This window comes from Apus apus, chromosome 16 (assembly GCF_020740795.1).
Source record: "Apus apus isolate bApuApu2 chromosome 16, bApuApu2.pri.cur, whole genome shotgun sequence".
Lineage (NCBI taxonomy): Eukaryota > Metazoa > Chordata > Aves > Apodiformes > Apodidae > Apus > Apus apus.
In genome coordinates, this window is record NC_067297.1 from 8797916 (window position 1) to 8824881 (window position 26966).

Sequence of the window (26966 nt, forward strand, 5' to 3'; positions counted from 1 at the left end):
TAAAGGGAAGAGGCACCGCATGACTGGAAATGACCACACACCACTTCAGAACTTAAAAGGCAATACAAACATCATACACATGCACTAACAATTAAAGGAATTGTGTCTCCTTTTTTACATTATTTACTCCAGGTACATTTATTTAAATTATACATATTAAAAGCAATTATTTTTTTCTCTTACTGAAAATACATTCACTCATGAACTGTGAAAAAATATATATTTATAAGAGATCTACTGTATTCATACCTTCATTACATGCCAGGTGTGCAAACAAAGCAACAACTTGCACTGTTTTTCCAAGTCCAGCTTCATCAGCCAGAATTCCATTGAGATTCATCTGATGCAGCTTTGCCAGCCACTCCAGCCCAGCCTTCTGATACTCTCTAAGAGCACCACACAGTAAAGATGGAGCATCCCTTTTTCCTGCTGTTGTGATCCCAGTGCTGCCTTTGGGTAACAACACTTCTGCAGCAGCAGCAATGTCTGCTAAATCTGCCATGTATTTCTTTACAGTAGGTGTGAGAAGATCTGGAAGCACCGTTTCCTTCAGAAGGCTCTCTTTCTTGTTCAAAGAATCTCTTACTTCTGCACAAAAGGAGAAAAATGGTGGTGCTGCCATATCTGAGATGATGCCATTTCCAGCTAAGCCAGGGTCTAAAGAACACAAGAACTCTACGCTATAAGAATACTCTTCAGTTTGTCAAATTGGACTACATAAACAGGGGCAGACTGCAGTGGGACACAGGTGCACACATGACACTGTTAGTGAATTCAGCCTCATTCTTGGCCCCCAAGGGACAGAAAACTAAACCTTGATACAAACAAGAGGTCAGAAAAAAAAAAAAAAGCCTGTGTGTTTTATCAAAGCTTTAGAAAGCTACAGGAAGTTAGCAAGCTAGAGAAAGGAGGTATTTATGACTCAAAATGACAACCAAAATACTAGCTCCTAAACATTTATTTTGGTAAGCTTATACTATTACTACCAGGATGCAAAAGAACAGGAAAAAAAAAACAAGTAATGAAAAAAAAAAACAAAAAGTCCTAGGTCCTTATTACCTTTTTCTGAGATGTGCTGTGACTTTAATACTTTTCTCCTCCTCTCTTCTAACTCTACCTGCAGTTTTAAATCCACCACCTAAAATGGAAGGGGGTATGGGGAAGAGGAGAAAGATATGACAAAAGTAAATGCACTTAACCTCAAACACAGCTATAAATTACTTAGTATGTCTTCAAAAGTAAGATAGGCATCAGACACTGTCACAGTGCAGAGCACTCAACCTGACCATGAATAGAAGCCATCCACGTAACAAGGGAGAGCTACTCAAGAGTAACTCACATCAAAACTTAAACATCCACAGTGAGCCAACTGCCCCAACTGGCATTAGTGAAGCTCTCTCCCCCATGACATATAAGGCCTGAAATTATCCATGCAACCAGAACATGGAACTATCTTTACCAACAGATAATACTCACTGCACAGGCTCAGCAAAGCTCACTTGTAAGATTCTTGCTGTTACGTCCTACAGGTTTTTATTCAGCATGTCTTCAGAATTATTTTTTTTCTTTTTTTTTTTTTCTTTTTTACATTTACCTGTTTGATGGTGGACCAGAAATGTTCGATTTCTCTGGCAGTAAAAGCAGCAAGAGCCCTCAGCTGCTCCTCTTCTCTTTTCCTGCATGTTTCCTGATGAAGTACCATATCCTTGTGATGATGAGCCACGCTTAAAATCAGCTGAATAAAACCATTAAAGTATTTTAAGTCTTTACTCTGTTCTGTCTAACAAGCATATTTATAAAGAAAGAAAAAAAATACAATCCTTTTAGGACTTCTGCCCAAATTTTACAAACACAGGGGAGAGGCAAGTCAAAACTCACACATCCTCAGGGATCATGTCCTAACCAGGAAAATGCTGCCTATTCTTCCCCCCATTTCTGGCTGGAAATACCAAATTCACATTACTCTCTTGGCAGCTGTCATCTTCCATCTTCTTTCTTGAACAAAATCAGTTGCCATCCACTGCATTTCTTCCAAAAGATAATCATGGTGTGATTTGTGCCGTGGGGTCTCTTGCAGCTTGGGCAGACGTTTCAGAGACCATAAACCTTCTTTCCTCAGTGCTGCTATTCGCTGCAGAATTTCATTTTCCTTCAAGTAAACATAATTATGCTTCCTACTGCACAACACAAAATCAAGACAGAAATGTGTGGAAAATGTTACATGAATACCTAATAGAAGTGATTATTCAGTTCTTGGAACTATGCTATGCTGTTTAAGTTGCACTTTATTAAGAGATAATGAAGAACACATCTCATGCAGATTTATGTGAAGTCTGTGAAGGACTTTGTGAGGCAGCAGTATTGTGTATAATCAGGAGACAAGTCTGGGATGCAGTGGTACTCAGTCTTGGGAACTTTATTCTTACCTCTAGATCTCATCAGAAGAGCAGGGCTGATTCAGTGAGAATTTTCACAGAACTGAAATGCTCTGCCAAACGGCAGATGAACAGAATTCTCTGAAAAGTTCTTACAAAAATCCATTTAGTTTATGACATTTTTATTAACACATGCAAGCATCCTGCAACTGCTGGCAGCTGCACAAGCAGCACAACTTTTCATTGTGATTTCTCCCCTGTTATTCTAAATACGCTGCATAAAAAGTTAAAATAATTGATTCTGTTTAATTTAATCTCTTTTCAGGAGTATTACAAGAACAAATTCTACTTCCCTAGAGAATCTGCCTGATTCCTTCTAATTCCTTTTCTTTCTTCAAGAAAAATTATATGGCATGTCTGCATTGAGATACAGCTATCTACAGAGCATTCTAAATTCAAATGAACACCCATTTTTATTGTCAAGAAAGACCTACACCCAGCTGTGCTATACAACAGCCATCTGAGGCAAATTGTTAATGCTCAGTAAATTATTTTGCAGAAACTACTGAAGAATCTGCTCCTTTCTTCCCAGGTTGGAGAAAAAAATTCTATCACCTACAAAGTCTCAATAGAAAATACAAAGGACAACACTGCCAGGACACAGTGAGAGGTTAGCACATTGCTCCCTCCTGCTGCACCTTGGAACTTACCTGCAACCTTCCACACCCATCTGAAATTTACTTTGAAGCATGGAATTAAGAATCCAGAACCAGAAGGTTTAAACTGAGAGTTGGGTAGCCATTGCTAATTACATAAATGAACAGAATCGTTCTTCACAGAAATGAAGTTTCAAGAGAAAGCAGCAATGAAGTGCCAGACGTTAATCTTGTCTAGACTTTCTTAACCAGAAGGATGTCACCACTCTGCTTCTGAGGATACTCTCTTCCCAGTACTCAGACTATTTAATGGTGCAGAATAGACAACAACAATTACAACACAAAAAAATAGCCATTCAAAGCTGCATACAATATAACATATAAATCTGATACCTGCTGCTGTACAGGTACTGGCCTTGGGACCAAAATCACCTGCTTCTCATCACAGCCTGCTGGTTGTACCTGCTGAAGAAAAGCTGGGTTCCTGCCATGTGGAGCAGGTAAGGAACTATGCAAACTTGTCAAGTTTGGTCCACTCTGCTGCTGGCTTTGCTCCTGGCTAATCTGCTGAGCCACCTGAGGTACAGGCAGCATTCTGCCTGCAGAGAAACTTAAAAAAACTTCAATTTCAGTATTTAAAATAGTGCAATACCAAAAAGAACCAAAGTGACAATACAGACTGTTGCATAACTGGAGAAAATCAACTTGCTACCCTGCCACAAGACAACTGCATACCTAAAAGCTATGAAGATGCAAATTCATCAGCATGCTAGTCCAGAATGTAGTTATCAGCTCTTTAATCCGACAACATCAGATCTTTTTTAACAACACCCTACAGAGGTGATAGCTAGGCAACCAGTCTCTATCAGGCTATCAAATTACCAAAAAGGAAAATGTCATACAGCAGCATCAATTAAAGGGATCAACAAATTAGGCACAGAGGGCACAAATTTCAGCCCAATGCATGGAAAGTGAGATGTGCTGCACTCACTAAGACTGCTAAGATTTTCTCCAGAGGGTTTTTATACCGGATAATAATTGGTATTAGATATAATGTTACAATTACAGAAAATCTCATTAAAGCAATTATCTTTAATTATGAAGCTTACAACTTACATTGGATTGCAAATACTTTATCATTAATCATTACTTTATGTACTAGTGCCCTTTTAAAGTTCTCAACATTTTTTTTTAACTGCTAACAAAACTCATTATGAGTCTCTGTGGGAGGGACGATTTTGGAACTAAATGAAAGTCAGCCTAATAAAGTATCTCGTTATCAATGAAACACTGCATTGGTCTACCCCTGCCAAAGCTCTACCCTCATTTAGCTTTGATTTCACTTTAACATCCTCTTTACGTTGCTATGAAATGGCCTTTCTGGCCACAGAATTGCTTCCTGCAGAACTTCTACAAGGAAAGTTCACTCACCTCAGTGGTTACTGATGCCTTAACTCAATTTAACCCCTTGAATTCCGTATCATTCCAGTGGCTTTATCTAGTTACTTGATTTCTAGCAGTCCGACACGGGGTTCCTGCTGCAGATCCCGAGTCCTGGCTGGGTACATCGGCACTCTGCAGGTGACACGGGTCAGGCAACAGGTGCTTCAGGCTCTCCCCAGCACAGGGACTCCCGGCGATGCACGGGAGGTGCCGGGGGCTGGAACAACACGGGAATGCCTGGCGTCACTCACGCAATTCCCACCTCTCTCTTCTCACAAAGCGCTGCCGTTTGAGGCACAGAACGATTTACCCTCTCAGTACATCACAGCTGCGTACGCGACCGAGAGAAACCCCAGCAGGGTTTAAATGCTGCCTCGAAGATGCGGTGCGCTCTGCGAGGAGGCTTTGGAGCAACGATAGAGTTACCTGAAGGCACCAGGGCACCGCGCCGTCAAACCTCCCTGCCGGGCAGCCCAGGAGCCCGCCGGGGCCGGGCAGCCTCACCTGCAGCCTTCCCGGCAGGAACCTCCCGAGGGGCTGCGGTACCTGCGGGAGGGGGGAAGGCAGTTCCCTGCCTCCATCTTCCAGGAGAGCGCAAAGCAGCTTCCCCGGCCCGAGCTCAGCGCAGCGGAGCCCTCCCTCCGAGCGCCGGGGGGGCCCGTCCCCCCGCAGCCCCCCGCACCCGCCGGGCAGCCCCGGCCCGGCCCCCGCGTCCCCCCGGCTCCCCCCGGCGCGGGAACGCCCCGCAGCGAGGCAGCCAAAAGCCCCCCGGGACCGAACGGCGCTCATCGCGAGACGTAAGAAATGCCCTTTTTCATTCTTGTTTTCTCCGAAGGCGATAAATAGAAATTCTCATTCGTTTCAACTGAGACACGTGTCCGTTTGGGGGCATTTATTAGGGGCGAATGAAGGTATTTTTCCTCAGATGGAAAGATTAAAGAGTTCTGGAGCGAAGACCAACGCAGATGAGGTCAGTGTCATGAACCAGCAAGGGACAGAAATGAAAACCTAGGTAGAGTCCCTCTACAGACCACTCTCACACTGCTGTTTGATACAGCAAAGAAAGGCCTTAGTGATCAAATAAAACACTCTAATGAAAACCCAGATAAAATTAACAAGGAAATACCTTTTAAGGGACAGCTGCGCTCTCATTAAAACAAAAAACCTAATCCCAGAAGAAGCCATAAAATTAGAGGCTTTGGCCAGAAACCACTGAATGAAGGAGCAAAGAGTTGACTCCTCATACTCAGTAATGACAATATTACAAAACAAGTCTCCATACAGACCCAGCCAGGGAAGTATAAAACACACTTGTACTAATACCCAAAAGCTTGGAGAGTCTTACTCCACTCATTCCAAGTGTTCCACGGGTAGAGGGGACAGGAAGGCTGCTGGCTTTACTTGCTGCTTCTTCCACGGCCTTTACGGAGTTGGAAACAAGAACCACAAGCCAAAACACAGCTGGGGAAAGACATCAAACTAAAAGCCCAGATCAGACACGTGCTTCCGAATATCGCTGCACGACAGAGCCCTCTGCTCTGAGCAGCCTGATGGGAACTAAGAGTTCGCTCACATGAGGTGAGTGCAGGCTTGATTAAAGCCCAGAGGGAGTCAGCACCACTCCTTTTGTACATGCTACATTGATTCAACCCCAAATCTAGCAGATGCTTAGATAGTTTTGATCAAGAACAGAAATACTAAAGCAGCAGGAATGCATTCAGTGATCCAACGTGAGCAACACTAGAACATCCATGGCTGCACACTTTGAATTGCAGTCCTAACAATTGATTTACATCTTGTCACGCCTCAAACAAAGCTCTGTGAAACAACACCTGGGGCAGTAAAGGCCCAATTACACACATAGCTGTGGATCCATGTTCTTGAGTCTGCCCAGGCACGTGGGTGATGCTGGGGGGATGATATCTTCCAAAGAGGTTTCATCTTGAAATGCATGTTTCAGTCCACGTTTCAAAATTAAGACCTCTCACTGACCAAGGAATATTTTCTTTTAGACTTGCAAAGTTTTAGAAAACACAGGAAATGTGTTCCAATAGCAAAAGAATTCACAGCAGTTTGCATGAGGGGTTCCTAACCCATGCATGTTATTCCACTGGAAAGTCACAGATGACATGCAAAATAAAAGCTTAATGGTGTTCGGAGATCAGGCTAAGTAAAGGAGAAAAAAAAGTAAAAAAACCACCAAAAGTTCACGATGTCATAGCAATAATAATAAAAAAAGAGTATATTAAAATTATTTGCCCCTTTTTGTAGAGATTGTACAAATTTAAAATACTATTTTCCAGGTAAACATATAATAAAAACGTTATTCAAACAGCTATTAAGGTATCCTGCATTACAAGATTCTTTTAGAAAGCTTCTTTCTTGTCTCATTATTTTCAAGTATACCAGTCAGGTGCATCAGTCAGTGGTATAAAAAAGTCTCTTTTGCTTTTTATACTGCACTGTTTTCCCCACCCAGTTTCTCCTGGGCATCCAGTTCATGTTCTGCAAGCACACAAACCCCTGCTTTACTGGATTCTTGAATTTAGAAAGGCCACTTTTTTGTAGACAAAGGGAATGGCAAACAGTAAGGGTTTCACATCCAGCCCTTTACTGGCTCAGTCGGAATCATCACCACAACCATCACTGCCCTCAAGATCGCTGCTGCCCTGTGAAGTAAAATAGAAAATGGTCTGTCAGTATTTCATTTACATCTAGAGACTGATCTAAACCAAAGACTGTCTTTAAATTTCTCCAGAAGAATAAGAAAATGGGGATAGATCCCAAGTTCACATCTTAGACCTACCTATTTTAACAAACTTCTGTGATGGTAAATGATGCTTCTTGCAGCAAAGAAATTGTACACTGGATTACACACCCACCAGCAGAAGAAATTTCTCCTCATTTGTATTTACAACTGCACAATTACAACCTGCAGTATATGTGGGGAAACTTGAAGTGGGGTAATAGCAGGAAATACTGATGTTTAACATCAATTCAGATTAGACAAGTCAAAAAGTCTTTGTTTATGCAAGTCCCTCAAAAGCTAATCTTGTTACATTGTCTAAAGCCAGATTTGAGAATTTTGTTTGTCTGCTGCAGAGAATTTATGTCCAAACTGTATTAAGGATATGCAAGGACTCACTAACAGTTGTTTAAAAATTAAGTCAGTTGTACATAGTATTAGGCAATCATTACAAATAGCAACTTACATGGAGACTGAGTCTGAGTTCTTAACTGGAAGCCACTCCTTCAGAAGTCAATACAGCGTGATAAATTTGGGAGCTCATGTAATTTTTTGAAGCATGTATTTTTACCAATACGATTGGCACCAAAGGATTTTACAAAGAAAGGTTAACATGACAATATACCTGTAGTTACTCTTTTTTCCCCTCACCACCGCTTGCTGGAAACATACAAACCCCCAGATCTCATGAATTTTAACACTGACAATTTAATATCCTATTACAAAACAAACTCTGAGAGACTTTAGACAGTTGCCTTTGCAACAGCGAGCACAGCTCATTGAAGTGCAAACAGCCTGCAAATCTCAGAGGAGTCTGTCATATCATCCCTTATTTATCCTTCTCCAGACAGCCTGTGCTAACTGCGATGCCAGAACTGTATTTGGTGGAGTTTTATCTAAAGCAAGCAGACCTGCCTCCTGCTAGCAATACATCAGTGATTTTGAAGCTGTCAGCAGTAAGTCCTGTCAACATTATCATCAAAATCCCTGTGCCAGGTAAGGACTCTGCACCACAGCCTCTTTGGGTCCCATTTAACCAAACTAACGTGGCATTTGTCATAAACTCCCGTCACAAATGTCCTCATGAAGCACTATGTTTCAGGAAAACTATGACTACAAGTACAAAAATAACCCTGAGAAATTTCTGGTATCTTGCCTGTACTATTCAAGGCTGTACATTGTATTTTGTATTTTGAAAAACTTCCTCATACTAAAACAAAAATAGCAGAGATGGGACTAAACCTAACATTCTTCAAAGCACGATCTACACAAAATAAATTTTAAAGACTTCATTAGGTGAAAAAAAGGTAATTATTTTCTTCTGAGTTGCACTGTACAGAACTTTTAGCCCTGCCCATCATTCAGGGCAGGATGTACCAGCCCTGTAACCAAGGACATCTGAATAACACACTGAACTGTAAAGTGTCCTGAGGCTATCAAGTCCAACCCCCGACTCAAGCAGGGATGGCTTCTCAAAGTTAGATCAGGTTGATCAGGGGCTTGTCCAATCAAGCACTGCTGTATTTTAAGTCACTCCAGGGGTTAGCAATTTGAAGAAATACTTTGGGAGTTTGACTCAAGCTTCCTCACGTGGTTTCCAACCTACTTCTAGCATATCCCAAACATCTTTCCATCTTTTTTTATGAGGCTATTCTATATCTTAACCAGAAAAATAAATATTTCACTTAAAGTGTAATCTTCTTTTGATTAAAAATGTATTATATTCTTCTGTTTTATTCCAACTTACAGCTGACCACAGCTCCTGTTGTCAGAAATCAGATTCTGCAGTATCAGATTCACTCAGTAGGAATTGTTCTGATGACCCATTTTGAGCTCATGGCAGATTTACTTAAAAAAATCTGGTCCTAAATTCCCCCCCGCCCCCCCCGCAATTCCAAACCTTATCTAGTGAACAGGGCATGACACAAAATGAGAATTAGCCCAATCAGAGAATACCACAAGCCAGCAGGTATTTAAAGGGAAGTTTTCATCTGGAAAACTAGTCTCTCAAACAGCTTCACAGCTGCAAAGGCTGGTAACGTCCACAATTTCTGTTGTCTGTTTATGACTCTCTAAGTTGACCTGTGCTTTAAAGCGTTTCTTCTCCTTTCTTCCTCCCTCATCTGCCCCATGCAAAACCCTGTAAAAATAACCCTTTGTATGGTTCATTCCACTATCATCAAGTGCACAAAGACAGAAAAGACGATACACATTTCATAATTCCATCTTCCCTGGTATATTCACAGATAACAAAACTGTTACTAAGGAAAAAGCCACGTCAACTTGGCTGATTCCATTTGATAAAACTGTAGCTTCAATCATTACCTTTGATGTTTTGTTGCTAGCTTGAATCCCAGCAGCAGAAGAGCTGAAGTCATGAATGGAGAGGGTGTTTAGCCAGTTCACCATGGATTTCTCCTCCCTTTCTGTGTTGATAATCGTAGGATAGATATACTGCTCCTTGAACACAGCAATCTTCTCCTCCTCCTCTGCCCACTCCAGTGGCTCATGCAGCCCATCATTTCCAAAACGTCTGTTGTATTTTTCAAAGTGTACTCTTTCCAAGACCAGCCCTAGTCCTGGAGCTTTGGGGACATCCACCTTCTCCTCTCCCCAGCTGCGCTCTATGATGGACTCGTCAGCATAACCCTTCACAACAGCTATCACCAGCCCAATCATCTTCCTTATTTGGTGCATCATGAAACTCTGACCTTTCACTTTGATCACTGCAAATTCTATGTTTTCCCTCATGAATGGCTCTCCACACTGCATCTCCATGATGTACCGCTTGGCACTGGGGTCCTTGGGTCCCTTCTGAGATGTGAAGTTATGGAAGTTGTGTGTTCCTTTGTAGGATGCCAGGAGTTCGTTGACTTTTTTGAGGGTCTCTTTGTCCAGTCGATAAACCTCCTCTTGCACGTCGTGGTCTTTAGGGGCAAAGGCAAATGTTGGCAGCATGTAAGAGTATGTTCTGGCATCGCATTTGTTCTTGGAGTTGAATCCCCCAGTGACTCTCTTCAGACCTTGTTTTAAAAGTGACATTAGGTTTTTGAATCAGTAGGTTACAAGCTGATTGTGATCTCACTCCTACTCACAAGCAGATTTTTAAAATAAAATAGAATCAAAAGATAGAAAGATTTATTTTATAGGGCCCTCATTTCAAACTAATGGCAAGATATGGATTCACGTTAGAAATAAACTACTCAGGAGTAAAACTGTGAAGGTAAGGGAGAGACCTTCTACACAAGAAAGCTCCTCTTTAAAAACATTTTCTCTCCCCGTTCCAGTATCCTTACCCAGAATTCTGATGTGAGAAGGAAGATGGTTATTGATCTTTTCTAAGATGTCATCTATTAGCCTGACTTTTAGAGATACAATCTGTCCAGCTGCAGACACACCCTATAAAAACCACAAACAGACAGACACATAATTATGTACCTTGGAAATTCAGGGATAGCACTGGGAGAACTGCAATAGCTGAAGGACAAGTTTATTTCTTATTCTCACTGGTGATTTCAGGCTGAAGTGAGGCAAAGTCAAGGCCACAAGGCAGAAATCCAAGTCAAGAGTAATCCTGGAAGATCTGCTGGTGCTGCACAGCCATACAGCACCTCAGCAAGCAGGCAGCAGAGCATTGCACTTCCTCCTGTGACATCTCACTATATTTGACTGCTATTAAGTAAAGCACCAACTGAAAAGAAATCACTTATACATAAGATCAACCATGAACTTCAGTTCAGACGTAGAACCCTGCTGTGGCAGGATTAAATCCAACTGAGATGCAGCTGAACTCTCAAGCTCCACAACAACCAGGCAGCAACAACAACCAGGAGAAGCAGGTTGGGAGGCTGAAGCAGGTGGTCAGTGTGACAGAAATGTAAATACACAAGGTTTAGGTATGAAGCACCAGCTTTACAAACACCACCTAATCAATATCCTACACTTCCTAAACATTTGCTTGTGCTTAAGTTTAGTGTGGATAAAAGGAGAAGTTTCAAACAATACTGACTGCCAATACTGGACACCACTCTAGACAACGCTTTACCAGTCAACCCCAGTAGCACTGGTGGGGGAACACCAGTTAGGAGAGCACAGGCCCCAACCAACACACCTTATCTGTTCGAGCACACCGCTGGAAAGACATTTTCTTCATATCTTCCCCATGGTTTTCTGGGATGCAGCCTGACTGAACAAGGGCAGATACTAAGTCATCTTCAATTGTCTTGAACTGTGAAGATCCCACATTTCTCTAGAAGAGGATGTACAGTAAAAGTAAGAAATAGAACAAACAGCAATAACTGGATACCTGAAGATGAGAACCATCAGGTGTGCAAGGCTGCAAAGCAGACATGCTCAACCCACACCACTCCATCATAGAGCAGTAAAGCTGACAGGCACTGACACGGATGTGCCCATGCACAAGTTTTACTGCTGTTGAACAAACATACTTTGTTGCATAAGCATGAAAGATTCCCGTCCCTGCCTGTGTGCAATCTTATCAATTATCCCGTGGAGCTTTTAAAGAACGCCCCAAGACCACGTGTGGATCTTGCAGTACTCCGAGAGGAGCAGCAGATGGAGCAAAATCACCCTCTTGCCGCCAGCAATCCCTGCGTGTGCCACAAAACGGCTGCTGCACGGGCAGGGCTGGTGCTGGGGCACTGCTCCTACACTGGCGCTGTAGCAAAGCAACGTCTCCTTCCCTCCTCGTGCAAATGCAGACCTCTTGCAACGGTTCTCCTGCGTCTACACTGCTGCAGGCCACCCCATGAGAGTGCATCAGAAAACGGGCAATTTACAAGGTCTTCCAAGTACAGATCCTCTTTATAAAAAAAGTGCAAGAGACAGCAACACAGATGCAAATTTGCTTCGTTCCAAAACGCAGCTCAGCTCTCCAGAATCTGTGTGGTTTGCCCAAGGCAGTGAGACAACATAAGGTCTAACCTAAAGAAAACTTTGCCCAAATGCTTTTAAATGTAAAGCTTCCACCAGAAGCGGCAGCATTGGTCAGAAGGAGATCATGAGACAGCATTACAAGCTTTGAAAGAACTGCAGTGCCCATGGTCTGTCTCCTCAAGAGCTTTGCAGCACAGTCTTTGAAAGATCCTCTACTGATGCTCTATGCTAAAGGCAGAGTCACTAGAAACACCAAATACCAGGGAGGTACCACTGACTGTTTGAATTCAAGTTACCAGGCCATTTAACACAGGCATGCACTGCTCTTGCCCCAGCTTTTCAAGCTGCTACTGCTTCCCTGCTCAATCACTGTGATCTACAGGGGACTCAAAAAAAAAGCCCCAAGCAGGCTGCACTGTTTTGCCAGAGCACATACTTGCATCCCATGGTAGCCTTTGCCCGAATACGCCATCAACAACACAATCTTCCTCTTGGGTGTCTTTTTACTCTGATCCTCCACATCCTCCTCATCTGCATCTTTCTTCAGCCTCTTAACTTGGTGCCCGTTCTCCTCTAGCCGTTCCACCACCTCACTGCTGCTGTTCAGTCTCTTCGTCTGGCTGGCCACCGCTGCTTTCCAATCCTCAGCCATCGTGACAACCTACAGGGCACAGAGCAGCAGGCAGGGCTCAGCAGGAGACGGAGGCAAAACCGGCAGCGGGGGCACCGGGGCTGCTTGTGGCAGGCGGGGCGCGCAGCCCCTTCGCTCTCCCCGGCCGAACCGCCTCCCCTGGGGGTGAAGGGGAAGGGACGCGGGGCCTGCGGGGCCTGCGGGGCCTGCGGGGCCTGCGGGGCCTGCGGGGCCCGGCAGCGCGAAGGGGCCGCGCCGAGGCCCGCCCGGCCTCTCCCCGGCGGTACGTACGCTGGGCAGCCGGCGCCAGGGCCCGCCAGACGCCGGAGCGGAGAGGCCGCGGCTCACAAGGCTCAGCCCGCACCGCAGCATCGTCCCCGGCCCCACCGGCCCCGCTCCCGCCCCGCTCCCCCCGCCCCGCTCACCCGGCGCTGCCCAGCGACGCGGCCGCGGCGCAGAGACACGTGCCGCGCTACGGCGGCCGCGCGGGGACACGAAGGGGCGGGGCGGGAGCCGGGGCAGCGGGCGGTGGCGGCAGCGCCGGGACCGGCCCCGGGGCTCCTCGCAGCTCCCCAGGGATCCCCACCGCGAGCCCCGTCCCCCCCCAGCAGCGTCTGGCGGCCGGCAGGCCTTGCTGTGTGTTTCCGAAGGGGCTGCTCCGGGTCGCCCCGCCGGTGCCGGCAGTAACACCGCAGGGACGTTGTCCCTGCTCAGCCCCGCCGGCCCTCGGAAAAAGCCTGTCAAGTGATGAAGGGAAACGAGCAGGGGGAAAGGGGAACTGGCAGCATACGTTCCTGGGGTCAGTGTCAGCCGTGCGAGGCAGAACAGTCCGTTTTCCCCTCGCAAAGCGTTCCCAGCAGCGCGGCAGCCGCAGGCGGGGGGGGGATGCTGCTCCTGGCACACGGGGCTGCCCTTGAAACCTGTGGTTTCACTTTCCCACCAGATTTTCCCCCAGACAGGCAGCTTTCTCCAACAACGGTGCTCGTGTCTTGTGCAACCGGTTTTATCTGCGGTGCTGCACTTCGGTGGGAAAGCTGAGCACAGCAGGCACCCTTATCAGGCAGCAGCACACGCCTCCTGGAAAGCCAGACGCACCTGGGAATTGTTTTGTTATGCTACAAGCTTCAGTGCTTTACGGGATGGAGCCACCCAGGGGACACGGGTTCCCTGCCATCCTGCAAGATCAGCCTGAGAGAGCTCCACTTGTTCATTCAGAGGGAAAACTGAAGGGCTGGCTTTTCCAAGCAGGCCAGATGATGAAAAGCAGGCTTGTTGCATCTGCTAATAAGGGGAAGAAATGCAGCACGTCCTTTTCTGAGCTGACACTTCTGTGTTATTTCAGTAGCGGGTGGGGCGAGGGGAAGATTTATCACACAGTCCCAGCTGCACTTTGTTTAGAGAAGTGATAAAGTGTTGCCTGTCACAGTCCAGCACTGCTGCCACGAGAAACGGGAATACAACTTGCTCTATCGCTCCAACCAGGGTGTCTGAATCTTTTTTTGCCTTGTTTCCTTAGGAAGTGAAGCTCACACCATCACGCTGCCTGTCAGTCCACCACCATGGCTTCCTCCTCCCTCCCTGTCTTCATTTCTGAATTTGGCTCATTTCAGGTAAATTTGAGAGGGGAGAAGGCCCCGGAGGATGTGGAAAAACAGTGGTGGGAGAGGAAAAAAAACCTACATGGATATCCCATTGGCATCCCAGCCCCTTACCCATTCCAAGAGCAGCAGTGGAACTTCCAACACCCACCATCTTCAGGAATTAGATTATCAAGGGGTTTCATCACTCTCACACACACATACTCAGGATTATACTGGAACCTGTGCAAGCAATTCACAAAGTTCCCCCTTGGTTACGTGAGGAGCTGAACATTTCATACGTGTTTAAAAGGACTGATAGAGCTGAAGTGCTTTGAAGTGGGAGCTCTGCCCTTGAGTTCACCCAGCAGAGAGATCAGCCTCCCAAAAGCTTTCTGGGTGCATCTGGGGACTCTGCCGAGGGGGCAGGGGAAGCAAGCAGCTGCAGGGTGCAGGCGTGGGCACCTTTCGAGGCACATTCATTGCGTTTTCATTGTGAGGCGGGTCTCAAACCTCACCCAAAATGAAACCCGTTCTGGCTGAGGGCGCTCACAGAGGGTCCTTCAAGGCGTCCCTGGAGCCACCCCCGCCCTGTCCCGCTCCCTCTCCGGCTCCGCTCACGGGGCGGGAGCGGGACGTTCGGGCCGGGGGCCGGTGCCAGCCCCGCTCCAGCCCCGCGCCCGGCTGAGGGTGCGGGTTGGCGGCCGCCTGCAGGTGGGGCTGGGGTTCCGGCTTCTCCTCCCCGGGCTCTGCCTGCTCCTGGGGAGCCCGCCCAGCATCTCCGGGCCCGGGGACCCCCGAGGCGCAGCCACAGCCCCCGGCCCGGCCCTCCCGCCCCGGACACTCGGCTCTGTCCCCAGGCGGCTCCAGCCTCCCCGGGCAGCCTGTTCCAGCCCTGCCGGGGCTACGTGAGCCCAGCAGCTCGCTCATCTTCCTCCCCAGGGCCTGCTTTGGAAAAGGACGTGTTTATTTCCAGAGGGTTTGCTTTAAATGTTCAGAGAAATTGAATTTATTTTAAATCAATTAAGAAAGAAACAGCTCTGAAGAAACATTGTGTTTTGAAGGACATTTTCTTCGGTTTGTTTTCTATTAAAGGGCAGAAAAAAAAACCTTGCTCAATTGATGCTTAATGAGTTCAGGGGCTGGGGAGGGGAGAGCAGTGGCCACAGACTCCAGCAGAGGATGGAAACCCATCATGTTTCTGTCCCCTCAAAACAGAGGCCAGGGCTGAAGGTTCACGTGGATCCTGAAACCTGCAGCAGAAAGATCTTCATTGCAGTGCCAGGAAAGCAAACCCAAAGCAATTTTGAGAAGACAAATCATCATAGAATCATACTTGGATAAGTACTCTTTGCTGCGTGGTGCTAGAAGCTCAGGAGATACCCGACCCTGTAGTTAGAGGCTGTTCACTTCCATGTTGGGAACTTGAGACATGCTGCATTACCAGGGATGAGGGGCACCACAGTCTGCTGCTCCCCAGCAGTTGTGTATCAGGACATTGGCCAGAAACAAGCACACAGAGAATACAAGGGAAAAGTACAGGGAACTCCTCCAGCTGTGGAGAATATTCGTGTTTGAGACCAAGTCAAGTGTTCTACCTCTGCCAGGTGCTCCTGGTGTAACACAGGCCAGACCCTTCTCATGTGGAAGCCACTCGACTGCCTAAAACAAGATCTGAATTGCAAGAAGTTCAGCAACAACTCACTAGTGTTTCACGATGACCTGGAGCACGAATCCCAGACTTGTAACTCCTCACCACAGTGTATTAATGATCCCTCTGCCAGTGTAAGCAAATATTCACGCACAGCAGATGCTGAGAAGCAGCAGAGGACACAAACTCCACGTGCTGTAGGTCTGCAGTATGTTGCCTCATGCACAGCAGTCTTGGGAATTACTTTTTTGGGAGCTGACTCTTGCAGCAGGGCTTTGGATCTGAGCTGTGCTGACAGAGCCAGATGTGTTTAACAACCTAGAGGTGGCTGAGTCCAGCTCCAAGGGATCTGCAATAGTAGCATCTGCGCCCCAGTGAGGGCTCATGAAGGACAACTGTGAACATTTGGAAACTCAGTTACCCGATGTCCACAGTAAGGACAGAAACCTGACATTATTTCCTTAAGCTCATTCTTAGAAATACATGATTTAACATGTTTTCTGAAAGCATTCAAATCCCCTGCCAGCTTTCAGCTCCAAGAAGGGGAGGTGATTCTGACTCTATTGCCCCTAAAAAAAGCTGTTTTTAGAACAGAAATGTCCCAGGGAAGTTTGTATCCTCACACGACATGCCATTCCTCATCCAGGGAATGGCACCCATCTTCAGCACTACATATATGGTAATGAATTTAAACAAATCCAGCCACTAGGATTTGTCTGGAGAGCATTAGCTCCTTCCCTGCAGAGCTCTGGTACCACATGGCCCCTCTGCCATGCAGCCCTTCCCCTCCTTCAGCAAAAGTTCTCCAGTGTTGTAAGTTCCAGGACCCCTCACCCTGCTGGGGGGTGAGCAGGACTGTGGGGCATGCACAGGGCTGGGCTGTGACACCAGCCACAGTGGTGTCACCACAGGAGGAGGAACAAGTTAAACACCAGAGCTACAACATGCTGTGAAGGAGTTAACTCCTGGTGAAACGGAGCTGCGAAAGAGCTGGTAACTAGAAGCGAAATACTTGATCTTTGTATTGCCTTGGTTCAACACACACCCACCCCTTTCTACTTCCTTGATGTCACAGAGCCACCTCTGATCTTTCTGAGTTGAATGAGAACGTTTTTGCTGACGTACATACCAACAACTAAATATAAAACACGGGAATGAAGCCAAATGCCCTGGATGAATTGCTTGGGTTTGTTTTCTCCTAGAATCAACAGCAGCATAATGTCACAGTAAACATCTAGAAAGTTGTGCAATGTTCACTGGTGCTTTTAAACTGTTTGGGCCCCATGGTTTAGTGCTTTTAGAAGGGCCTGTTTATTTCTGTTGTTCAAGTCTTCCCAGCTAGCACGTTCTCCCTTTGCTCTGCTGCCTATGAAAGAGTCGCATGGATTCAGCAGGGTATTCTCTGTCCACACGGGCATGTGACACACAGTGGGTCATCTTTCATCTGGCTACAGGTTTTCCACCTGAACCTTTAAACTTCTTCACAAGCAGCTTCAAAAGAAACCCCTCTCTTAGCCTCAGCATCAGAAACTTGTCTATGTATTCTTTACCACAACCTCATGCTGCAGAGCACAGTTTTTTCACAGAAGGGGGCTTTAAGTGCTAAAAAACCAAAAAAAACCCACAAAATCCCCACCTAAACCCCAAAGATTGGAGTGTGCTGACCTGCCAGACTTTAGGCAACACCAGCATTTGTATTTATTTAGGTCTGAACAGCTTTCCAAGGGCTGCCACAGGGTCTTACCCAGGTTGTACCACACAATGCACGTTGCTCTGTAGGTTCCCAGAGCTGTTCCCACCCCCAGTGTAGTTTGGGGCAGCTCTGCAGGGAAAGGGAATTGACTCTCCCTGTGCCTGAGTCAGTGTCAAACACTGGCCAGAGCCTGGCATGCCAGACAGGACCACTCTCACAGAGAGAACACGTGGTGGGAAATGCAAGGGCAGGAAACAGAAGCTATAAATAGACCCGAGCAAGAAAAAAACAATTCCAGCTCATGATAAATTAAAGTTTTGAAATAGGATCTCACCAAAAAAACAATACAGTCCAGTAACTGCATGGGGTGATGCCAAGTCACACAGGGGCTGGTGGGAAGGACTCTCCCCAGGGGCATTCATGGCCAACAACGCTCACAGACCAGCAACTGTAGTTCTGGGAAGTGTTTAGTGGAACTATGATATTTGGCTCCTGAAAGTTTACAACTCTGTTGATTAAGTTTCTCTAAGAGTGGAAGGACTGGACTAATTAATACAGGCCCTCACGTCTCAGGAGCAGAGCTGAGTTTCCATCATACAATATTCTGATTCAGACAGAGCAGGGATTACAACTGCCTGTGCTGCACACAAAGTTAGGACCAACACACCAGCATCCTCATTGTACCTTCTGCCATATTCAGCGACTTCTTCATAGCTGGTGGGGAAGAGAAAAACTAAGCCATGCACCATTCTATTCAAATAACAAATTGCAGTGAGTGCAAACACGGCAGGAAAATATTTAATCTTCATTAAAAATGCCCGAATCTTATCACTATATTCACACTTGATCAAGTGCTTCTTTGGTACAACAAGCTTCTTGACTCTATTGATTAAACAAAAAGCTAGACTTTAAACAATGCATAACAATTAGGTCTCAAAAAACCACCACCAGGAACCTACACTCAGTCCTTACTCAGACACTGGAATTACAAAGCACTGAGGAGAGCCCACTAACAATTTCAAATCAATTTTATTTCCTTAAATCGGTGTTGTACAATTTAAAGCAAAAAAAAAAAAAAAGTCACACAAAACACAAATAAAAAAATGTTGACAAAGTATCAAGCATTACCTTATAAAGAACATCATCATCATACGCTCTCACAAACCTGAAGATAACGTGTTTATTAGACTGAGGTTTCTTCAAATCTATTAAAGACGTGAGACACAAACGCTGCAACAGTAACAAAGCCATGACAATAGCAGTGGACACTACACTAGCAACTTCAACAATGGTTGGGAGTTGGTTTTGGGGTTTTTTTTCTGTTGTTTTTTTTTTTTTTTCTTTTTTTTTTGCATACCTTATCATCTACAAAGCAATAAATATTTTTCACCAAAAAAAAGTTGGTTTCACGCTACATGCAGTTAGATAAAAAAGAAAGTCACTAAAGTGATGGCAAAATAAATCACCTGTTTGATTTGCTTCACCCCCCCCCCCCCCCCCAATTTGGGGGGTTTTGTGTGTTTTTTGTTGTTTTTTTGTGTTTTTTGTTTTTTTATTTTTTATTCAAGCACAGTGGCTAAGTTTCAAGTATTGAGAGAAAACATATATATACACGTTTGTGTTTGTGTGTGTATCTAGATACACACACACACACCCTTGTATGTATATACACAAACACATACATATATATATATATATATTGGTTGTAGGTCTGTAAACCACAATTTTTTTGGAGCAATATATACTTGTATACATTGAATGTGGACAATTTTGATACATTCAAGTACAGCTGGAAGGTTAGTGCTGAGCTTGCCACACACAGGGATCATGAAACCTGCGGCAGAGACGTGGATCCCAGGCTGGGCTTCCCCTTGGCAGGAGGCTGTGGGTGCAGGCTCGGGGGTCCTGGAGGGGGATCCTGGGGGGCCCCGGGTGTGTAAGCAGGTGTCTGTATTGCAGAGTCAGTCCTGGCTTAGTGCTGTCACACTGCACCACTCCCTCCTGCAGCATAGCCCTTTGCAGAACTGGTAAAAGCCTTTCAGAAGCTGTCTGGGTCTCCTTGCATTTCTGGGCACAGGCTGGGGGAGATGGTTGTTTTTGTCTCTTTTCTTTCCTCTTTTCTTCCCAGGCACAAGCACAAAGGGCCACAGAAGCAGCAGGCTGTGAAGGTACAATGTAACGGCAGCCCAACCCTGAAGCATTTGTGAAAGCTACACTTACTGGTGGGGGCAATCTGAAATATTTTAACATTTCTTTATTGGCGTTTCTGCTCTGTGATCAGAAACACCTACGTTGCCACAGATTATGCCAAGTCAATTAAGTTACTCCTGAAACCCTTGCAAAGTATCACGTTGAACGTGCCGATATCGAGAGAGAAAGAAAAACAGAAACGCAATGAGGACTTAACCACCCCGTGCAAAGTCTTTTCAGATCCCCAAAAACAAAGCCTGAGGTTTCGAGTTGCTTTCAAAGATACTTTTCTGCCCAGCGCTAAGAAAATACTGCCATGACTCTGATACATGAGGACACACCCGTGCACACAACCAGCCATCCTCTCACACATGCTCCTCGCATCCCAAGCCTCAACCATCACTCAGCCACTCGCACCCGCAGTCTCATTTGGCTAGAGTCTCCTTAAAAAGAAATGCTGAACATAAAACACTACATGATTTCTTTATATATAGATACATACATAAAAAAACATTGAAGCAGCAAATAAAACTTCTGAAAAAAAACCAACACATTTCCAACTGTAAGTGTGTAGGGGTCGTAACGCCTGTTCTTGAGCTCTTAAAAAGCATGGAGCTTTGTATTGACTGTCCTTAAAAGAACATTTAAATTAAAAAAACAAAACCAAAACACAACACATCTTGGTACTGCCAGACTGCACGTCAGCTTTGCCTGGTGTGAAGGAGAACAGCACAGGCTCTGCAGTGCTTTTTGTCTCACCCTCACAAGATACAGTACAGTTAAATACATACAGTTACACACAAACCATATATATATCAATATATATTCACCCTTAGGAATACATATTAATATACGCACACACGTAGTGCAATAAAACAACCAGGAAGCAAGGAAAGGAATAAAAAGAACAGCATTCCTAACAGTCGTGATGTTCCTGGGTTGTTGTGTGATGCAAAGTCAACTTTTCAAAGTTCCCATAGTGTGTAAAGTGCTCCTTTGATTCACAAAGCTAGTGTTTTCAGGGTTTTTTGGGGAGGGGCTCCAGGAAAGGGGTTATTGAGCAAGAGCTGAAAGCAGGACAGTGCCAGTGCTTCCTCCTGGTAGATATGTACTGACAGGCTGAGCCCAACGGCCACGAGTCCTTCATGTTGATCCCGCTGAGCCTGGGGACCAAGGGAGGAACAGATTCATTTTGGCTTCTTACAAACACAGGAGCGGTACACTTTCTGTCCTCCTCCTGTTCCCTGCACAGTCTCTCTCCCTGTGCTGTTTGCCCACCAGGCAGAGAGGCAGTCTGATGGCAGCTGACAGAGATGCAAACTTCCCTGCAGCAGATGTGTGTCCTCTGCGTTGTCTGGTGACTCTGCAGAAGGTGGGAGCTACTTCTGCCACGCTCAGCAGGCAAAAGGGAACCCACTGCCTCCTCTCTGCCATTCAGTAAGCACTCCAAGGCATAAACACGGATGAGAAGGGACAAAGGAGGGGAGCCTCAGGTTGCCAGGAAGCTTGAAGATGCCTGGCTCTCAGCTGGGGTAGGGGAAAGTACACAAACTGGCCTTGATTTCTGAATGACACCCTCCAACATTAACTGTAGCCAGCAGTTTCAGCACATCCATTGCCTGCAATGGACGCAGCACTGAAATACCCTGTTCATAAGCAAGAGGGGCAGTCAGCAGTCTTATCCTTCAAAGTGCTGGGGAGCAGCAGACTTCCATCCTTCATCCCCTCTGCCAATGGGGGAAACCTTTCCACATCAACCTCGTCTTGGCCTTCGGGCCGGGAAGTATTTGTGCTTGCTGCAGTCACACATCCCTGCAAAGGAATCCGAGTCTGTGGAACAACTTCCCAAAATGTCAAAATATGAAACATTGAGCAGTTCATCCTCCAGGTCTCCTACTGCCAAAACTGTTTCCCACCACAGCTGCAGGCTGTGGGAACAAAGTGATCAGCTGGGGCGAGGTGTGTGAAGAACAACCCCACTGGCGTCAGGCACAGAACCCCGAGAGCAGAGCTGACAGCCTGCGCTCGATGCACAGCTTACCTGGGAGAGAAAGACAATGAGAAATCAACTGATTTTCCTGGAAATATAGAGACTACTAAAATGTGCTAGATTGGAAAACAAACTAAATCAAAAACCAACTTTAGCAAATCTGAGGAGCCCTCCGAGAATCGCTACCAGGTGCTAAGACTTGGTGAGGACCTGACCAGAAACACCATGCTGGGAAGGGACAGGCTGAAGGGATGAAGAGGTCCAACAACAAAAGCCAGGAGGCAGCAGTTCTGATAGAGTTATTAAAATGTTAGAAAGAACCACCACCTTCCATGAGCAGTTCATTCACTTTCAGTTATTGGAGTGGCTATTGCCAGGAGGCAAGATGACTCAGGGTCTCCAGTGCCATTTGTCATGGCTTACAACTGAAAGACTGAGCCCAGCCCAGCATGGTCAGTGCCAGATTCTCATTGCCTGAGCTCGAGACTCTCTCAAAAACTAAATGTTTGGTGGAATTAAGTCCTCTCACAGGAAGAATTGCTGTACTTCTTGGGTCATCATTTTACTTTTCAGAAATAAGTCATCATATACCCGAGATCTAAAACGAAATGCATACCCACTGCAGCCCACCAGGGAACAGCTCAATCAGCAAGCTGGAACATAAGGTAATACAGGGAATACCAGGGTATCAAAGAAATCTGTTAGATGCATTAACTCTATCTCTGGACAAAAGACGTGATTTAGGTTTGGCAAGAAATGCTACAATGGAAAGTATTTAGTGTTCTCCATTCACTTAGCCCTCCAGTACCACACACCTCCTGCCAGCCTCCCTTTGTGCTCCTTCAGTGAGCCTCTCATCAGCTGTGAAAGTTGGTGATAATTAGCTGAGTGATTGCCTGTGAGCCAGAAATCTCTTCTCTCATTACCTAGTCGAGAGCTCTGCCTACACAGAGGACCAGAGCAGCCTGGCAGCACTCTGGATGCTGGCCCAAGAAAGGCCTTTGGTAGCCAGCAGAGAGGTGAGGCAGGGTTTGCCAGCTGTGCTTTCCCTTTGACCATGCTCAGGCCAGGCTGGCTTAGCTCTGGTGGAGCAGAGCCATGGCCAAGTCCAGCTGCTCTAACACAGGATGGCCACCCCCATCCTCTCTGCCTGCTGCCCATGGAGGGAGATGACTGAGGTGATTAAACCCCGGCCAGAAGGGCAGGGAAAGTGCACTAAGAGCAGGTGAGGTCAGTCCTTCCCACTGCACACCTGCTAGTTGTGGAGCCTGCAGCAGTGCAGAGGAACACAACTCACTACAAAGGGGGAGCACGGGAGAGGTGACAGCTTAGAGCAGCAGGCAGAGGGGCTTATCTGTCCCTGGGACATGAATCCAAATGACAGCAAATAGGTAAGAGTTCAGCTTTCACTGCTACAGCAAGCACTGGCTGATGACAGAAAAATTCTGTCTGCGGCCTTCTCAGCCAGAGCTGAGGCACTGGACAGGAGAGCAGTCCTGTTTCTGAAGACATGCTGAAGGAGCCCTGGCTGTGCTGACTGGCCATCATCCCTGCCTGACAGCCCATGCAGCTTCACATTCCCAAGCACCCTGTGCAATCAGACCAATGGTCCTGGCTGGAAACCAAACCCAGGCCTCTGCTGCTGCCAGACCACTTCCTTCAGCAAGTTCTTTCACACATCAAAAGCTCCAACAAAGCCCTGGAAATTGCTCTGCATGGGAAGTGCTCGAAATAACATCTCAGAGCAAGGACCCACATTTCTAACAGTTTTCCTGCTGGGAAACCAGGAGGCTGGGCTGCTAGGAGCTGTAATAAGCCAAAAGCTCATTGCTATGTCCACAAGACTTAGCCAAAGTAGCTGGGTCCTAGAATTTCTGATCCATGCAGCTAGAAACACACAACATGGTCTAGTATGGAAAAAAAGGTTACCAAACACTCACATTTACTGATGTTTTCTATGTCCCCCTGTTCAGTGATGATGTTCAGGAGCCCCTCCATCAGCAGCAGAGCCTTGTGGTACCTCTGTGCACAGTCCTCTCTGTGGTGGAACATCTCATCCAGGGCTGCAGATTGCACCTGCAGGCCACAACCCCATGTAAAGAGGTTACTCCCAGACCAGACTCAGCTTTCCCACCACGGCCCCTCAGATGCAGGAGCACACACAGCAACCACCTGCTAAGGTCAGCGGCAGGAACCACGAATGCCCCAGCCCTGCCCCCAGGCACTGCAGTGGCTCCTACCATTTGCACAGCGTAGCTGAAGATCAGCTTCTCTGCTGTGATGCTGTTGATCCGATCCATGAGCTTCTGTTTGTCCAAGAAGAACCTCTGGAGTCTCATGTTGAGGCAGTGGCAGGATGATACACTGGATTTGTAAAGTTCATTCAGCTTCTTCACAACTAGAGTAAAGGAAAGAAATGCTTTAGGTGCTACTTCCAGCTTCCCCTGTGCCTCCAGGACCTCACATGAGTAACTTCAAGACAATGGGGTTATGTTAAAGCCAAAAGAAAGACTGGCAGGGAAGTATTTCCTGCATTAACTGTGTTTTTTTTTTCCTTTCCTCTGTCACCTTCACCAGTCACAAGCCTGCACGTGGCAACACCTACACATATGCCTAGTTCACCTGAGGCCAAGACTATTTTTGTTTCCTTCAGCTGCCACGAGGCAGAGAGCAGTTTACACCATGCAAGATGTCTCACGCACCACCAGAGGCAGCAGACGTGCTAGACACAAAGCTTCTGCTGCTTGATGGGTGCTGACGTGCCCTGAAGTACATGGCTTGCATGTGGCAGCTGCTGGAGCTACGTGTGGATGAGCAGCACTGACTAAGAAAGGGAATCTCTCTCAGGAGGCTGCCGTTCTAAAAAGAAAAGACACTGATGCCTGTGAAAGGCCACCTCCTTTCCTCAACTATGACAGCTCATACAGGGATGTTACGGGACAGGGAATCAGGAACCAGACAGGATTCTGAGGGATTAAGTAACAATCCAAAGCAGCAAGTGATGCCACAGGCTTGAGTCTCCCTAGTTGCATGGCATGATCCACACAAAGTACTGAGTACAAACTCTCACCGACACCTGATGAGCGTTACTGCTACGTGCACATTTGAAAATACCCACACTGCATCATCTGCCATAACACTAACAAAGAAGTGACTCTGGCATTACCAACATTTTACTTCCTGTGTTTTTGTTTCACTTGAAAAATCATTACTGCCAAGACAGGTCTTCATTTGCCAAGTAAGCACTTCCTAGGACATGCACTGTATAACTAAATTGGACTTACGTCAAGTACAAATAAGCACCTGAGATAGAGGTGTACAAGGGATCAGCTAAGATACATTCCTCTCTTAGTAGTTAGTGCTGAAGATTCTCACAGGGGCATAAGCAAGAGCTGTGAGACAAAGTCAGTGTGAAGGGACAAACATTTCCCCCAGTGCAAATGAAAAAGACCTGGCTGTGCAAGGTGACAATAAGAAATAAAGCACTGGCCATACCAGTGGGGGTTCACACTGACTCAACCCCCCCCATACCCTTGGTGATACTCTTAATCCATCCATTCCAGGTGAGTCCTTTGTGCCATGTGCCCAGTGCCCTCTTACCTTGCTTGACAGTGGAGGAGAGGCAGAGCTTGCCAGCTTTGATCTGCTCTATGGCCATCTGCAGCCCGGAGGACAGAAGCTCTGCTACTTTCAGGTACAGCACGAGCTGCTCTGCATAGCTGCAAAGAAAGCACACTGCAATGCAGAGCCAGCACAGGAAGTGTGTCCTGAAGGACTTCTGGTACTTAACCATACATGGGGTGGGAGTGACAGCAGTTGTCAGCTCTCCCTGGTCCTTACCTCCACTCCTTGCTGAGGAGACTGATCTGGTCGGCCACCACGCTCTCCTGGAGCTGGTACTCAGATGTCACTGAACTGCTCATCTCACTGGAGCTGCCCTTGAGGGCGGCGATTTCCATCACGTAGTGGACAAAGGCCAGCGTGAAGCGGAGGCTGCGCAGGATGTCCGTGTGCTCTTGCTGTTGGAGGGACACCAAGGTGGGGGTTAGAGGGAAAACTGGTATTCCAGGGAGGGCTGCTCACCCAGAGCTGTGCCAGCAACTCATCCCAGCTTACAGAAACAACACCTGGGCCTCAACGCCCCCTAACATCTCTGCTTTGGGTAGGGACAGACAAAACCAGCCCCCAGCTCACACACCACACCAGTTCCTCCTCCACAGTAACAGCAGCAAGTGATAGCCCCAGGCCAGAAGTTTCCAGGCAGCTCCCTGGAGAAGCTGCTGAGACTTGCTCCAAAATTACATGCCCCCTTCCCATGGAGCACCCCAGCTCTGTGGGACTCTCTCAGAAGTCAGCCAGGAAGGGGGAGAGAGCATCTGCACCATCGGCCTGGCTCTGGTCCCCACCACAGCAATGCTGGTGCAAAACTGAAAGTGGTGTGGATTTCATGAGAGTGACAATAGAAAATGGCAATCAGTGTGTCCCACCCTACAGCCCAGCCCTCACCTAGCCTTTGGTCTGCATAGTCTCCCAGTTCAGTGCAGTGAGCCCTGGGTGAGGTCCTCTGAAGAGAGAGCAAGAACAACCTTCTATCTACAACTCCTGTCCAGTCAATGAGGGGAGAGAGTCTCTCACACTATGTGCTGTGTTCACTTCCAAGTAGTTTTTCCTCTGCTATTACAGATCAAAGGGGATTATTCAATTTCTGGGAAGCTGCATTGCTCAAGTCACTGAAAGCACTTTTGGGAAGTTAGTATTTCTGGAAAAAACAGATGCTTGTGGGTCTACAAAATGAATCGTTCCCTGGATCAGATGCAACTCCATTGTTCATACTCTCTCTGTAGAGAAGTGGCTAACCTGCTTGATCCTCAAACATTCAGTGGCTCAGTTGTAGGAAACAACCCTCCCCTTTCAGACATGAATTTAGGAAAAAACCCAACCCCACGCTCAAGTTCTACATGCTTTTGTTTTTCATTCACTGGCTCACACACCATGATCTTGCTACCTGGACAGTCCAGTAGGGTAAGGAAGTGTTATCTCCATCTTCCTCTATTTCCTTTAAGAGCAGAGGAGGAGCTTGGAGATTAAATAATTGCCAAGTCATACAAGAAGTTCATG

The 26966-nt window shown here is 46.5% G+C and overlaps 3 protein-coding genes across 9 annotated transcripts in view; all 3 read right to left on the reverse strand.

Moving 5' to 3' along the window:
* Positions 1 to 32: 32 nt before the first annotated feature.
* LOC127391259 (E1A-binding protein p400-like) lies at positions 33 to 3437 on the reverse strand. Its single transcript, XM_051633790.1, has 4 exons — positions 3425 to 3437; positions 1595 to 3333; positions 1060 to 1138; positions 33 to 588 (listed from the first exon to the last, which is right to left on the reverse strand). The coding sequence occupies exons 2-4, from the start codon at positions 1700 to 1702 to the stop codon at positions 224 to 226; spliced, it is 552 nt and encodes a 183-aa protein (XP_051489750.1). The 5' UTR covers positions 1703 to 3333; positions 3425 to 3437; the 3' UTR covers positions 33 to 223.
* Positions 3438 to 5351: 1914 nt separating this feature from the next.
* Positions 5352 to 13206, reverse strand: PUS1 (pseudouridine synthase 1). Of its 2 annotated transcripts, none has more exons than XM_051633789.1 (6): positions 13173 to 13206; positions 12553 to 12777; positions 11332 to 11469; positions 10517 to 10619; positions 9546 to 10243; positions 5352 to 7143 (listed from the first exon to the last, which is right to left on the reverse strand). In XM_051633789.1, the coding sequence occupies exons 2-6, from the start codon at positions 12766 to 12768 to the stop codon at positions 7093 to 7095; spliced, it is 1206 nt and encodes a 401-aa protein (XP_051489749.1). In that variant the 5' UTR covers positions 12769 to 12777; positions 13173 to 13206; the 3' UTR covers positions 5352 to 7092. The 2 variants fall into 2 exon arrangements, with proteins under 2 accessions (XP_051489749.1, XP_051489748.1); XM_051633788.1 differs by lacking the exon at positions 13173 to 13206 and adding an exon at positions 13039 to 13145.
* Positions 13207 to 18678: 5472 nt separating this feature from the next.
* ULK1 (unc-51 like autophagy activating kinase 1) overlaps positions 18679 to 26966 on the reverse strand; it is a 96833-nt gene continuing 88545 nt past the window's right edge. For all 6 annotated transcript variants that reach the window (XM_051633777.1, XM_051633776.1, XM_051633774.1 and 3 more), the window contains 5 exons: positions 25689 to 25867; positions 25449 to 25567; positions 24089 to 24246; positions 23789 to 23924; positions 18679 to 21899 (listed from right to left, as the gene is read on the reverse strand). In XM_051633777.1, the coding sequence (XP_051489737.1) occupies positions 21844 to 21899; positions 23789 to 23924; positions 24089 to 24246; positions 25449 to 25567; positions 25689 to 25867 (648 nt within the window). In that variant the 3' untranslated portion in view covers positions 18679 to 21843. The remainder of the gene's footprint in view (positions 21900 to 23788; positions 23925 to 24088; positions 24247 to 25448; positions 25568 to 25688; positions 25868 to 26966) is intronic.